Below are 15,193 nucleotides of genomic sequence, written 5' to 3'. Positions count from 1 at the left end.
TTTTTTCTCAAGAAAAAATGTGTGAAAATGTGAACTTTAGGGAATTTTAAAAGGAAATGTCAACTACCATGTTACATTTTATATACATAGATATGTATTTATATATATATCTAAATATATAAAATGATTGCAGGATCTCATACTATAAGCTGAGTTTTAGTACAGTACTTTAAATATACTGGTATTTATTTTCAGTTACACTTCTGCACTGCTTCTTCCTAATGCAGAGCTTGATACGGACATTGGTTGATAACAGCAAACAAAAAAATTCATAAAGAATATTATTGTCTTATCATGCAATGTAGTAGGCAACCTGTGGCACTATTCTCTTACCCAAGTATTTACAGTACTGCTGAGTACCTTTAGCACTAAATTCACCAGGGTTTGTGTGACTGCAGCTGTCAGGCACCCAGCAGTGACCCAGGCTGAGGCTCCTGTCACACGTGAGTCTCGATGAAGGAGTGTGTGTGTGTCAGCATTGGGGCTGAGCTCGCCAGTTCAGAGGCTCCGTTTTGAGACTTCCCAGCAGCACTGAACTCACAAATGTCCAGGAAAAACTCATAGTTCTTTAATTTCCAATCTTTGAACTTCTTGGATGTTAAGTTGGGATCATCCAGAAGGCTGTTGATTACTGTGAGGTCCCCTTCCTTTGCCTGGCAAATTCCAGAAAGACAGAGGACAGGTCAAAATGAAACTCTGTATTTCAGCACTTTATTTCTTCCTTAATGCCAAGTGCCAGGAAAACTACTATGGAAACTTTGATATTTACCTAAATTCAGGAACTATTACAGCATAAACTGTTTGACAGCTCAGTCTGTGCCACATGCTACAACTTGCCCACGCACATGTGCCAAATAATCTCTTTTTTTTTCTTTAAGATGGAACATATTTGCTTTGAAGGATTTTTAGTTTCTTTGAAACTTCATTTTAAAGCTACAAAAAAAAAGCATTAACAATAGAAATGTAAAGACATGAAGGACATACAGTGATAATAAGGACAAGGGCAAATGGATTCACACTGCCAGAGGGCAGGGTTAGCTGGGACATTGGGAAGGAATTCCTGGCTGTGAGGGTGGGCAGGCCCTGGCACAGGTGCCCAGAGAAGCTGTGGCTGCCCCTGGATCCTTGGAAGTGTCCAAAGCCAGGCTGGAGAGGGCTTGGAGCAACCTGGGCTAGTGGAAGTTGTCCCTGCCCATGGCAGGGAGTGGGGCTGGATGGGCTTTAAGGTCCCTTCAACCCACCAGCATTCTGTGATGCACAATTAGACTTTTTCTAGTTTATATTCCTTGCACACAAAATCAGGGATAAAGCCTTACTTTTAAAGTGCTCTTGAGGACTCGGATGTGGTGCAGCTTTTCGTTGATCACTGGGTCGTTACATCGCTTCACGAAGGACTTGCGGAACTCCTGCTTGGTGGAGGGACGCTGCTCTCCGAAAGCTGACAGACTGGCTTCTTCCAGAGTTCTGTAGAGCTCTTGCAGACCATCTGTGACTTCTTCAATTTCTTTTATGTTTTCTGAAAGGAAGGAAAGAAACCTAACAACAAACCTGATCATTCAGATGATGTCTCTAAAATCAGCAATACTGCAGCTTCAGTACTATCTTAACCTATTACTCAGTTCTGCGGTGTTAGTTTTGGTGAGACAAGATCATCATCCCAAAGCTCAATTTTTAGCGCTACATCCTGGCATTTCAAGTACAAACTCCCGTGTTTGCCAGCATCCAGCAGTTCAACCACAAACTCCTTGCTGAGAACAGTGGCCATACTGCTCTGGATTTTGATGGCAGTAAAGTGGATCAGAACATCTCCCAGAGCTTACCTTCTGCACAGAAACTATTGTGCCTTCTAATAGGAACCTTCTCATCCGGGCTGTCATCGGTCCCGTCAATGGACTTCACGCGTCCCTTCCCGCGGACGTCTCTGTTCCGGGGGAGGCTTTGGCTGCGCGGTTTCTGGGGCCGCCCGCGGGAGCTGTGTCCCCTCGGACATTCCACCAGCGGAAAAGGCCCATCCTGCTCAAAATTGTGGCGCCTCTGGACGGGCAGCGTGGCTTGTCTCCGTCTGTCCGGTGACATTCCGGGCCGGCTGCTCACGTACTCCGCCTCCGGAGGGACGGTCTGGAGGAAATGGAGCCCTGAGCTGGTTAAGGGAGTCTCTATCAGGTCCTGCCACGAGCGCCGTTCTCGGTAGGGAGGCCTGCACCCCGAGGAGTGTGTGCTGCCCGCTGCGTCCTGCCGGGAGTCCTCGGCAGAAGAGTGGGAATACGTTGATTCACTGGAAAAGTGTCGGCCTTGTTTGGCTTCGGGGAATGGGCTTGAAGAATTCACCTGGAAAGATACAAAAACATCTGCCCATGAGACAATGCTTTGAACAGGCCCAAGGAAATGACTGTCGTGTAAAACAGTCTATGATATCTAGTAATCAGATGGACTCATGGGTTTGATTGCCATAACATGAATCACTGTAAACAGAAGAGAATTAGCAGTGACAACTTTTATACAAAAGTGCTCTTTTAACCACTCCCTATTCTTGTTTTGCACATTCTCTGCCCACAAGCAACTCCTGATGGAAAGAAAAGTGTAGCACTGGTGCAGGTTTCCTGAAGACCTGTCCAGCTTCCATTCAGTCCAGCTGAGAACAGTGGAAGTCTCCAAAAGAAACCGTAATCAGATTTCCTTTCTTTTTTTTTTTTTTTTTTTTAGGGGCCAAACAGAAAAAAAACCCAAAAACCAAACCCAAACAACAAAAACTTCAGCACCCAGGAAGATTTTTGGCTGGGGGACTGTAGAACTTGTGAAACTATTTGAATGAATTCTCTGGGTCTGTGTATAAATTTAATTCAAAATAAAGAGAAAGGCAAAAATGTGGAAAAACAGAAAGGGAGAGGCTTAACCTGTATCCCAGTTGATAAAACAGCATCACATGGGTGAAAATCAGTCTGAACTTCACCCATGTGATGCTGTTGTCTCAGTCACTCTTTCTTTGGTTCTGGCTGTGTGAGGATCATGTCATTCACGCTGAAGAAAAATCTGAAAGAAAAATAGAGAACAGTCCTATCTGTGCTTGGAATCATAGAATAATTATCATAATTGTCTGTGTTTTGTCTAATAGAAATGTTCTATTTGCAATACTGTCATTACCATGGTATTGTACACAATCTTGTAAAAAAATCCCTTTCCTAGAAAGATTTGTTCTTCAAAAAAGAACTAAAACATGATTACTGGGTGAATGTGAGCCGATCTTAATCTCTAGCATCCAGTATCCAATATTCATAATTGAAAACCAGTCTCAATTAATACAAACTATCACATCCATCACATTCTTTTCATATTCTGCAGTGAAAATTTGAATATTCTGTTCCTGTTATGATATGTAGTTTTACCAATCCTACAAAAAAAGGTCATATTTCCAGTCTGGTGACAGATCTGTGTCAGGAGACATTTACCTCTCCTTCCTTTCTAACTGATTTGCTATGGAAAAATCCAGATCTTGGCTCGTGAGGAGCAGCAGTAATTTCATTTTTACAATCGCATCCGGCTTTGTTCCGCCGCCTTTACGGCGTTTAAATATCCCAGGACAAGGGAAGTGCAAGCCAAGGCCCAGAGATGTTTTTGGTGGCCTTGGCCACATGCAGAGTGTGTGACTCACTGAGGGGGTGCGGTGGTAGGTGTCACACAGCGTGGAGGAGCCCTCCTGCTTCAGCGTCAGGGAGCCGTCCATGTCGTCCTGATCGCTCTCACTCCAGTAATCTGCTGACAAAGCATTCCAGGTCTCACTCGGGTGCTTTTCCACAAGAAAGCAGATCCCACTTTTTAGCAACATCTTTCCATGGCAAGGTAGACGTTCCCCAGTCACCTGCAGGGCTCGGCTGGTGGGAAGGTCTGACACCTCAAATACAGGGAGTGCAGGAAGCTCTGAATGCTTTAGGGAAGGGTTACAGAAGGCAGCTCGGGCAGCTGACTCCCACTGCACATAAAAAACAACTTCTACTCACAGGCTTTCACACAGAAACCTCGTTCCAGATGCTGAAGTAGAGCCAAGCCTGAACACTTAATTTAATTGGGCATAACAGGTTCCACTGTGGGTGATGGGGAAAGGACAAGGCTGGCACCTGAGCTCAGGAGGTGCAAACAAATATTGCTGAAGCACACATCGCCCCAGGGCTGCCATGTCTGCACTAGTTTTAGGGGGATGAACATCCCTGAGGGCTGGGATCTGGGAGATCACACCTCACCCTGAATCCCGCATTCTCTTTATCGCTAATTTTAAATATTTCTTAAAATTACTGCTCAGGATTTTATTTTCTTTGCTAGTGGCACCAATAAATGTAGTTCTTCGAGGAAATGCATTCTTATCTAAACGATATTTGGAATGATATGGGCATATGTTGATAAAGAAGTCAGCTATGACTTCGCCAGCTTTATTGAAATACTGAACAGATTTGTACTGCCTGCTCTCTTCTCCTAATTATAATCACTGAAGCATTACCTTCATCTGGGTGAATATCCTTGTCATCAGGTGTGTAACCAATTGCTGCGAGACCCAAACGATTCATCCATCTAAGAGAACGATAAAAATGAGGAAGAGAGGTATTTAAAAGGAACATCTCGTGTAAATCTGAAGGCATCCACATCATTAGGAAAAGTCAGACAGAACGCCTAAACAAAAAGGCTGTTAAACCCACAATTCTGATGTGCTGGGTGATTGATAACTGGGAGCAAAGGATTTATCACATTTATTCTGATTGCTACTTCTGTTTATTTCAAGAACTTGCCTGAATTGCCAAAATACTAGAAAATAAAATAGAATTATGATAATTATTGTCTGAAAACCTGTGTTGGGAAATGAGTTGGATTAAACTTGTATTCTCAGAAAGATAAAACAGCCTATAGCAGTTTGGTTATTCACAATGCTGGTGATATAAACACTTAGTGTTGTTGAGCTGTGATAACAACATTATTTTCCCTTAATTTGTTTAATACAGACTTTTGGGTTTCTAAAGTCTCGGTAAACTGGAAGTGCTTCAATATTTGCATTTTGCATTGGATGTGCTAGTTTCTTTCTTTGTCCTCAAATTATTTTGTTTGATAGAAAATAAGATTCTTTACTCCCTTAGGGAAATATTATAGTTAATCTTGGGGAAAATACCTTTTGAGTTTTCTTTATGTGAGATTACTGGATGTCTATACAATATATAATTGAAAAACTAGGGGGAAAAGGAAATGAACACACAGAGGGAAAAGTCACTTCTTAATGTTCAGCGAATGGAAAATCAAGAATTGTCTTATTTTCATCAACAAGGAGATATAACCAAAGAAAAAGCCTTCATAGTGACATCTATAATGCCTGGGATGTTTTGAACCATTCCCTTCCTCGGTGACTAAATTCTTAATTATCTAATTAATTTCCCAGAAAATTGATATGAGAGTTTATTTAGAAGTAGCTCTTTTTTCTTTTTCGAACATTTGCAACATCAAATTTGTTAACAATTATCTTCTTGGTTAATGAATATTATAATGACAAAAACATCTTTTACAGGCCTCAAGTCAGACATTAGTGAACAGTACATGCAATATCAAAAGGACGAGTTGTTTTGCAGATTAAAACGCGAAAACCGTTCAGTGTCATTCTTTCCCACTTGTACTAGAGGAGAAAAAAAAGCTTTTAAGGACATATGTGACTGTTATTGTCCAGGAGAGTGGTGTGTGGGAGATGGGAGGCACAGCAAGGAGGCAGAAAATGCAGGAAGAGTGAACTCTCCACTAAAAATAGCGCACAGTTCTGCACGTATTGATCCCTGCTCCCAGCAGCCCTGCAGAGGCTCCCAGCAATGATCTGCAGCTCCAGTATTGACACAGCACTGACTCACTGCCTGGCTGCACAGAGCCTGCCACGGATCTCATGGCTTTCCTAAGTAGCCAAAGGGGACAACAACCTGTACTTCTTACAGGGTTTAATTTACTTGCAAAACTATGAAAATAAAGAACTGTACAATCATATTGCTTTGCCTCTCAGTATTAAGCCAGAAGTGAGCAAATTGGAGATGAAAATGGAAATGATGATTAGTTTTCCCAAATAGCAACTGCAGGCTTAGCACTGCTTACAGCCGTTGTTTGCATCAACACATCAATAACTCATCTTTATCATGAGGGAAGTACATTTAAAATGGATTAACAGATTTACAGAAAAGCTTTTGCACAGTGCTCTCCACAGCATCATTTCCCTCAGCACACGGTGCCTGCATCGCCTGGCATTTGCTTCCCTTGCAGGGCAGAACCTTTGTTGCAGGCATGGCAGTGACATCATTCCCTGCTCCTTATCAAGCATTTGTATTCACCAGTTTTTCATCAGTTGTTCCCGAATTTCTGAACTCATTAGCACTGGAGCAAAATAGTTTTAGTCATACTTTGCCATATGCCTTTGGCAATTAAGCAGGACGTCTCAGTGCCTTCAACTGAGGTTCTGCTTAAGCACCAATGATAAATTAGGACTAATTACCATTTTCCAAGTTAAAACAGACTCATCCATTTGTGTGGTCAGTGCATGGAAACTTATATTGTCTTAAATTTCTTGCAAAATTTCTTTTGTTGCTCATTGTTAATTTGAGGGTGTCAGATCTTGGAAGCAAATATACCAAACATTTCATAAACAGATGAAATGTTAGGATTAACCTTCCAGAGCCAGGGATGCTCTGAGGATATCCAGGGTATCAGCTTTATGCATATGGCCTCAATGGCCAAATCTGCAATTAGCTGAAGTTAATCTTCCTTCTCTAAGGCTGCTCAGGCTTTGCTCTTCCAAAGGCCAAGATCATCCCCAGCTAGAGTTACAAGGACTTTCTTACCTCATTTACCACAATTCAGAGTCAGCTCTTGGTCAAGCCAACATAAATGGTTATCTGATGACATTCAGTGGCTTATCATGATAAAATCTCTTCAGATAAAAGAACTATAATCTCCATTTTAGGTTTTGTGTTTTTAAGAAAAGCATGAGTGAATGTTTCTGAGGTTAATCAGGAGATATACAAGCGGTGAGATTACAGCTCATTTTCTTACAGCTAATTTTTTTTTCCCAAGGAAATGCAAACTCAGTTCAAAAGGAGCCCTGCATAAACTTGATGAATTTCCTTGATGAGCAAACCACTTTCATTTTTCAGAAAACTGCAGGTTTTTCAAGGTTATAAAAAGCTCTTTGTGGAGAGCTCGGAAAGGCAGGCAGCTGGTTCTGAACCCTGTCCCAGGTGCCCTGAGGGCGAAGGTTGGGTTCCAGCTGGCACTGGGAGCTCCTGTTGGAGCTGCACTCCCGAGGGTTGGAGGATGCACATCCCAGGGAGGGTCTGTGTGCTGCACCTGCCAGCACAGCCCCAGGGCTGGAATGCTGATTGGGGTCCTAGAGCTGTGCCCCACCAGCTCTGGGACGTCCCCGTGGCCACAAGGAGGCCTGGGCTGCCCTGGCAGGGCACCTTTGGGATCTCAGGTACACATCCCCGTTCCTCGACCCAGGCTGGGCTCCCTCCCTCCAGATCCTGCCTTTTTACCTGGATAACTTCAACAACTCTTTCCTGCTGATAATTAAACAACTTAACCAGCATGTTTCACTGGGTCTGGGCCACCCAGCAGAGCATGGGGTTTGCATTCTGCATGGAAATTGTGATGACACAGAACAGCACTAAATGTCCCACAGATCCTCTGCCACAACATTTTCCCTCGAGGATTGTACAAATCCCCGTAAGACACAATCACTTACCAAGGCACGTTGTAACAACCTACAGGGGACCAAGAAGTGGGATGTTTTTTATTGCCTGTACTCCAGTGAACAAAGGCAGGGAAAGTCATCAAAATGCACAAGTAAATGTTGTACTTTGTCCCAGTTAAATTCTAAATAAATCAGGCTTGGCTGTAAAACAGGAACTGTTGTCATTGCTTTGGGATAAAATAGAGCTGCCTGGTAGGATTTAAGTTAAATTTACTGAGATAATTCTGGTTATTACCCAGGGATTACAGCCCAGGGCGTCTTCTGAGAGTCTGATCCTGCCCCAGGCTGGGGCTGTGCTGAGTGAAGGCACCAGGGCAGTGAGGAGCTGTCACAGCCTGAGACTGAAGAGTGAATCATCCTAAAACACCCCAAATTGTCAGGAGCCAGGAGCACATTCACCTGCTGACAGAAACACTGGGAAATGTTAACGGGGGCCAAACAACTGGGAACAATTGCACATTGCTTTGCTCCCCTGAAACAAGAACATGCCACTCCTCAATGTACAAATTAATACATTTCTGTTTCCTGGCTGTTCTCATTTACTCTGCTGAGCAAGGGTTGAGCCAGCCCAAGGGCAGTGGGAGATTCTGGGAGTGAAGGCAATGAAAGTTTCCACACTCACCCCCTTGACTGCTCCTTTCTACAAGTCCAGAGTGAAAACACACAAATAAAAAAATAAAACAGCTTGGACAATCTCAGTTGCTATAAGTTGGAGAGAACTACTTTGTTTAGTGTAGGAGAATGAAAACCAAGGGAAGAGGATAACCTTTTTTTTACTTCCTATAAAAAAGGGGTGAAAAGTTACAATTTTTAGGTTATAGATAGAACTGTTCCATAAACCCATGGAGAAGAGAGGCAGAAAAAGTGAATTTCTGTGGCTCAGAAAAGTTTGATTTGCTAATATCCTCACTCATTGCACATACCAGGTGGCTGGTTTTAGAAAAAGTTCTTTAATTCAAATGAATATATAAAAAAATTATATGTCCTGAAAAGGTGCAAATTCAAGAAAAAGTCCAACTACTTTGATTATTTCTCTCTATTAAATATTCCTTTAAAAATGAAGTCTATGAAATCCTGACACATTAACAGAAAGAATAAATAAAATATATTTCCTATTTTCCTTGCATCTTTTCATCATTAATTCTTGCCCTTGTACACCCCTCAGCTTTGTGTTAGAAATGTTTCAGTGCAGAAATATCTTTTTCTTCCTTTTTGAGATTGCATTTACATTTGAGATTATTTGGTTAAAAGGCAAAAATACAACGAAGTGGAAGTTAAATTTCAGTTAAATCAAGTTATGTTTAAGTCTATTAGAGATTCCCTTGAACCATCTATTTTACACATAGAAGGTATTGAGTGCAGTTTACATTTAATTTCTGATCAAAAGCTTTGTAATACATTTTTTTTACGTCACTGGGATAATCAGATTCCAGAATTCACAGTAAAATTCTTTGCAATACACAATTAGATTTAAAAATTGATTTTGTACTTGTTATGTGGACTTCTCTGACCAGTCTTTCTTACTGAACACCTGAAAAATCAATGCATTTCCCATTTGACTTCCTAAGGGACTTTATTTTCCCTATTTTCTATGATTATGCAGGTAATACATTCATTGAAGAGAATAAAGGGTGCTCTAACAGGGGTGGCTGAAATGATGCCTTGAGTTTCCTCTGCACAGAAGGAGCCCCAAAGCATCTGCTGGTGAAATGTGACCCTGAGCAGATCCTTCCCCATGAGCTCATCTCTGCCAGCCCCCAGCAGCTCTGCCTCTGCTGTTTGATTTGTCACACTTGCTGGGATTCCTTAAGCAAAATCATTCATGGGATAAACTCTGAGCACTCTCTGATTTGATAATTTGACATGACTGCTGATCTCGTTTCATGCATTGTCTTCTTAGATTTGTCAGGCTGGAAAAATAGGAAAAAAGCCTGAGACAGCTTAAGAATTGACAAGTGAACCAATCTGTGCCCTCTTTGCATGTGCATCTGCTTTATGCCCTTAATAGGATTTTTTTTTTTTATTTTTCATTTTTTTAACTTTCTGCTGTCAAACAAATGCACAATTATGTCTCTGTACTCTGAAGTCTGGTTTGGTGTGGGTGGTTTTTTTGTTTGTTTTTTTGTTTTCCCCAGTGGGTAATAGACAAAAGAAATTCACTGCTTTGTAGCAAATAAATTACCTTTCTGGTACCAGCATTTTACTGTACAAATACAGTCATGTATCAGAGAGAATAAAAGCACACAATAACTGATAGGCTATTTGATCCAGAACCAATAATAAAGAAATCACCAAAACAGTCACAAAAACTCATTCAACTGCAACTTCTCTTTACTCACTTACTCAAACTTTTGCTCCAGCTTTCACAAATGATTGGCCCAAAGGAAAGCTCTGGAGAAAGAAAGCTTTATTTACAAGCAAGAGAACTGAGCTTAACATGGCATAAACTATGGGTGGGGTTTTGGGGTTTAGAGGTGAATTTTTTTAAAGAAATGGGATGATTTACTTGTGAAATTGTGTAATTCTGCTTCTACATAGTTTTTAAAAACTCAGCTCAAGTAGACCAAATAATGCTGTTAAATGTGTGGCTAATTCATCATGATGAAATTTCTTATTTCTATTACTTATTTCTATTACTTCTTATTTCTATGACTAAATCTTTCAGATTTGGCAGAGTTAACTCAGTATCTCCAGCATAAGGTCACAACAGGGACTGTGACACCACCTTCACCTCAGAGGGGCAGGGCTGGAATCACTAAATCTGCTCTATGAAATGCAGCAGCTTGGCTCCCAGAAGAGCTCTATCAATTCACACTGGTACTATTCACAGCAGAATTTGGTGAAGTTAATTTTGTAATTTAAGCTGGTGCAAAAAGCCAGTGCAGACCCTGCCTCCTGCACGAGGGATGAACTCCCCCAGTGCTGATTTGGGTGGTGTTGGATAAATCACAATTGGGCACTGCAAACTCCATCAGCCACTGGGGCTGGGACTCAGTGAGGGGGGAAATAGAACTTCACAAGTTTAGGGTAAAAAGCTCATAAATTGTAAAAAGGAGGAGCCAGGTGACTTGGCCAGAAAAGGAGGTTTGGAATATTGCAGCTCAGTGCCAGGAACTCCTGGTGCAGTGTTTTGCTCAGACAGGGCACAGCAGCTCCACGATCACCCTGTGCACTCCCATGAACATCGTGGTTTCACCCAGCCCTTGGGGCCTGCAGCTAATTCTGATCACAAAATTGTTTTACTTGTGCTGCATTTAGGAGCTTTTATGCGAGAACAATAAATTAGAGGGCTGGCATGGCCTCGGGCATGGATTTGAAACAAGTTTATGGGAACATAAAAGGAAGAAAGGCAAACCTGCTCTTTATGATTATTTACAACACCATTGGGAAGCTCCATTCCAGGGATTGCTGTTTGAAAAGTACCTTTCATGTTCTGCAGAATTATCTTCTGGCTGTTCAGCAGGTAAGGGGCTGAGAGTAAGAGCTCTGTAACAACTTACTCAGCTCTATTTGATAGAGAGCTGGTGAATTAGGCCAGACAGATCTGACAATCTCCTGCTCGCTTGTCCAGCTTAGGGAGAAAATGTCTGATGGGGAATCAGGGTCGAAATTTTTAGTTGCCAAGAGCTTTACTTGGGTGCTACTTTATATAAAGTGAAGACTAAGTGCATTGAAACTGGAAAAGATGTGTTAATGCTGGCTCACCATCTGATTTGGCTAAGCAAAGACACCAGCATGCCTGAAATTTAAGGGAGAAAACTGAATTAACTTTAGTAATAAACAGGATGACTTAGGGAAAGTCTTGAGTAACTCACTTGGTTATACTCCATATGTAAAAGTAGATAGGAGACACCATAAAGTTTGCTTATAATCAATAGAAATTTATTCAGAATACATCAATTTTCAAACAGTTGTTTTTTAAGATAAATATTGTGCTATAATCTTTCAGGTCTTGGAAAATATAGGAGTGACCCCTATAAAAATCAATCATCATTCTGTTTCAGTAGCAACTATTTGTTATATTTCTTGAATGAACGCCAAAGATTTATGGGAGTTATTAAAATTGCAAAGTTAACCCAGTTATTCAAATCAAAAGTGATCAAATTATTCAGCCTGAAATAGAAACTTTTAAAAATTTAATATTTGGAGTTCACTATGAGATTGCAAATGCACTGCGCTGCATTTCAATGGCTGGTAAGTTTTAAATAACATAGATATTGTAAAACAACTGAATATTAAATTCAATGCTAATTAAAGCCATAAACAGGTTATGTGTGGTGTGGTAGGAGATGAAGCACTTCTGGGAAATAAGGCCTTTAACAAGCTTGGAGTAGCAAGCTGGAGATGAGCTCATCAAGTTCATTATTAATTCATTTCTAAGAACACGGCTCTGCTCGTGTAAGACCTGGCAAAACAGCACGAGCGTGAATTTTGCAAACCAGAGTAACACAGCAGGCAAAACTCAGCCACAGCTGAGTGCCTCGGAATAATCCAGCCCTACCCACTGGGGTCCAGCTCTTCCTTCAGCAATGTGGGGCTAAAGGCACAGTAAAATATTCCAGAGTGAAAAAAAATTACTAAACAATGGATCTGGGGTGAGAAACTCTAAAAAAGAGCTGTTAAAATAAAAGCAGTTGAAGAAAGGATAAAATTCCCCCCTCATAGTGAATGAGGAATGTTCCTCTCCATGCCAGTACTCCATTACTTTTCAGCATGAGGGATCCCCCCTTCCATCAGCAGGGAAAATCCAGTTAAATTCTGTGCTGAAAACAGGAGTGAGAGATACCATGTAAAATATTTGCTCTGTTTCCTCGCATTATGGGGCTAGCAATTCGCTGGGAAGAGAGAGATTTGTGGAATCAGTATTTTAAACACATTTTTTCATCTATGAATCTTGCTTCCTCATTTCAAATTTCACGCAGGATCTCTGGGAGAAGGAATTGTAAGAACTGCAGGGGTGCCCAGGGATGTTAAGAGGTAGCAGAGTTATCCATCACTGGGGTGGGGAGTGAATTCCAATTGCTCTGCAGGGACAGAATTGCTGAAGGGAAAATACTGCACAAAATACTTCAAGTAGAAGTTCACCCTTTGCTTTCTTCCAAAAAAATCAGGGAAAAGGCTCTTGTAAATCCCAAAGTAAATGATGTTTAGGATGGCATGGTATGGAAGCACACGCTGGCACCTTCCCAGCTGCTCCTGTGCTCCAAGGCCTCATTGCAGCTTCCTGGGCTCCCCATGGAAAAATCAATGGATGTTGTAAAAGCAGCTCATCAAACGTGTGCCAAGACTTCCTGCTTTTCCTTGAGTCAGAGCATTTTATGTATCATTTACAGATATGATCAATGGCACTTCAACAAACGAGAGCTACCCCAGCAGCTGAAATCAAGGGAGACCAGGCAGAGTTAAACCAGCAAAAATCCTCACTTCAGTTTTGTCCAGACAAACCTGAACCACACCACAGAACTGAGCAATGGGACATTGACAACCTTGACAAAATATTTTTCAGCAAACTTATTCCACTCCTGATAACAGAGGCTCATCACCCTCCAGGATGAACAGGCCTCCACAGTCTCACCCCGGCCAGGCTCACACCCCAGCATACCTCAAGAGCCATGTAAGCCACAGAATATAAATGTTCAATTCAACAGTGGGTTTTAGGCCTTAATATTCCAAAGGAAAAACCCCATCCGTATCTGTCTTTCCAAGCTGGCAAACATTAAGAACAACTCTAAGTGAGAACATCTCAAAGTTTCAGTTATCTGTGCCAGGAAAGATTTGAGACTTCCCAGTACAGTGACCTTGTCCCAGGTGTCCTTGTGCTTTCCACCTGAGCTGGGAATAAACAAATTTCTGAGGTAACAGGAGGAGGAAGGACATCTGACTCTGCCTGTTGGGATCTAAGGCCCTGTCCCACCTTCACAATCTCTGTCTCCACCACTGAATCACAAAGGAGAAGCACGGAGTAATTTGGGCTGGAAGAGCTCCCAGGAGGTGCCTGTTCCCACACCCAGCCACAGCAGGGGCAGCTTTAATGTTGGATCAGGTTGTCCAGTGCCTTGTCCAGTCAGAAGTTTGGAATGTCCTCCCAGCACATCCAGGGACATTTAAAACTCACTACAATGCCAACAATGGAATTTTCCTTGCCTCTGCTCTGTGTTGGGACAGTGATGTGGTGAATAAAATTAATTACTGCTGATTTTCTGCGTTGTTGGGGGTTGTTCTTGGCATTGGAGGGAAAAAATATGGATATTTATTTATATTTATATATATTTTATATATATATACACACACACAGACATATCCCACCACCTGGGTGTACTCTGTATGAGCTTTGGTGTGGGTGCACTCTTTAATATACCAGAAACACTAATCCCATTAAGACTTCCAGCCTTTACCTACAAAACATCACAAGAGTGATGAACCTTAAGCCCATCAACAAAAGAAAAAATTCTAATTAACACAGAGACCAACACAAGTAACTTTCCTTTGCAGAATTGAGACACGCCACGGCAGGAAATGTCAGCAAAGTGAGCCACAGAATGTGATGTATTTACTGAAATTAATGGAAAACTAATTCCTGAGAACACCACGAGCCAGCATCCCATCAGGCTCCAGGAGGACATTCCTGTGTGAGATGAAATATTGAAGCACCAGGATAAAAAACATCCCACAACAAAGGGGACACACAACTCACCTGTTCATCTCTTCAAGGCAGTCGGTTGCGAAGTAGAAGCTCTTTATTTTGGGGTGACATGCTTTGAAGGCACTATAAAAAAGAGCACAAAGAATAAAAACCACCTTTCCTTTCAAACATCTTGTCTACAAATACACCAGACTGTCCTGCTCTGTGATTCTTCAGCATGTTACAGGTTTCATAGGCAGTTGTCATCTTCAGTCTGAATTTTGCTGCCTAAATTTATAGATGGATCCCCCCAGATCTGATTTCATCTACGTTTGTGAGCCTCATACTTTGCAAACATTTCAAAAGCACTTGAATGACTTAAAAATATAAATCCTTTTGATAACCACCGATGTTCTACATCTAAGAAATTCTTGGGTTAATTTGAAAGTCTTATTGAGTATATTCAAGTACATCTTAGTTATATTCCAAAGATCAACTAAAGGAATAAATGTTTGATCTCCCCACCTCTTCTCATGTATTTGATGACTGTTTTATGTTCTACAAAAAGAAATGCAGAGGGCTGCCAAGTTGAGCTAGAAATCACTGGAATAATAGATAATAATCAGATGGCATGGGTGATTATAGTTCACATAAATGCTTTTTATTAATGCTTTCATGTGCTCTAATCCCTGAGATCTCCCTCAGCTGAGCAGTTGAAAACGGCTAAGAACAATAATCACAGTTTTTACAAATTTTTTGTGTGGCTATAATGAAAAGGAGTTTTGCTATCAAGGAAACCAGAAGGTCCCAGCATT

At 41.4% G+C, this 15,193-nt stretch overlaps 1 protein-coding gene across 1 annotated transcript in view; it reads right to left on the bottom strand.

Annotated features, from left to right (window-relative positions):
• Nucleotides 1–437: 437 nt before the first annotated feature.
• The window catches only part of LOC128795167 (connector enhancer of kinase suppressor of ras 2-like), a 169,133-nt gene continuing 154,377 nt past the window's right edge, over nt 438–15,193 (bottom strand). The window contains exons 20-25 of the mRNA XM_053955729.1: nt 14,451–14,522; nt 4,490–4,560; nt 3,650–3,753; nt 1,821–2,328; nt 1,317–1,516; nt 438–653 (exon numbers count right to left, since the gene is read on the bottom strand). Of these exons, the coding sequence (XP_053811704.1) occupies nt 438–653; nt 1,317–1,516; nt 1,821–2,328; nt 3,650–3,753; nt 4,490–4,560; nt 14,451–14,522 (1,171 nt within the window). The remainder of the gene's footprint in view (nt 654–1,316; nt 1,517–1,820; nt 2,329–3,649; nt 3,754–4,489; nt 4,561–14,450; nt 14,523–15,193) is intronic.

The sequence above is a fragment of the Vidua chalybeata genome, chromosome 14 (genome assembly GCF_026979565.1).
Source record: "Vidua chalybeata isolate OUT-0048 chromosome 14, bVidCha1 merged haplotype, whole genome shotgun sequence".
In the NCBI taxonomy this organism is placed as follows: Eukaryota; Metazoa; Chordata; class Aves; order Passeriformes; family Viduidae; genus Vidua; species Vidua chalybeata.
Note: the sequence above shows the minus strand (reverse complement) of the source record. Positions and strands in the feature narration are given on the sequence as shown.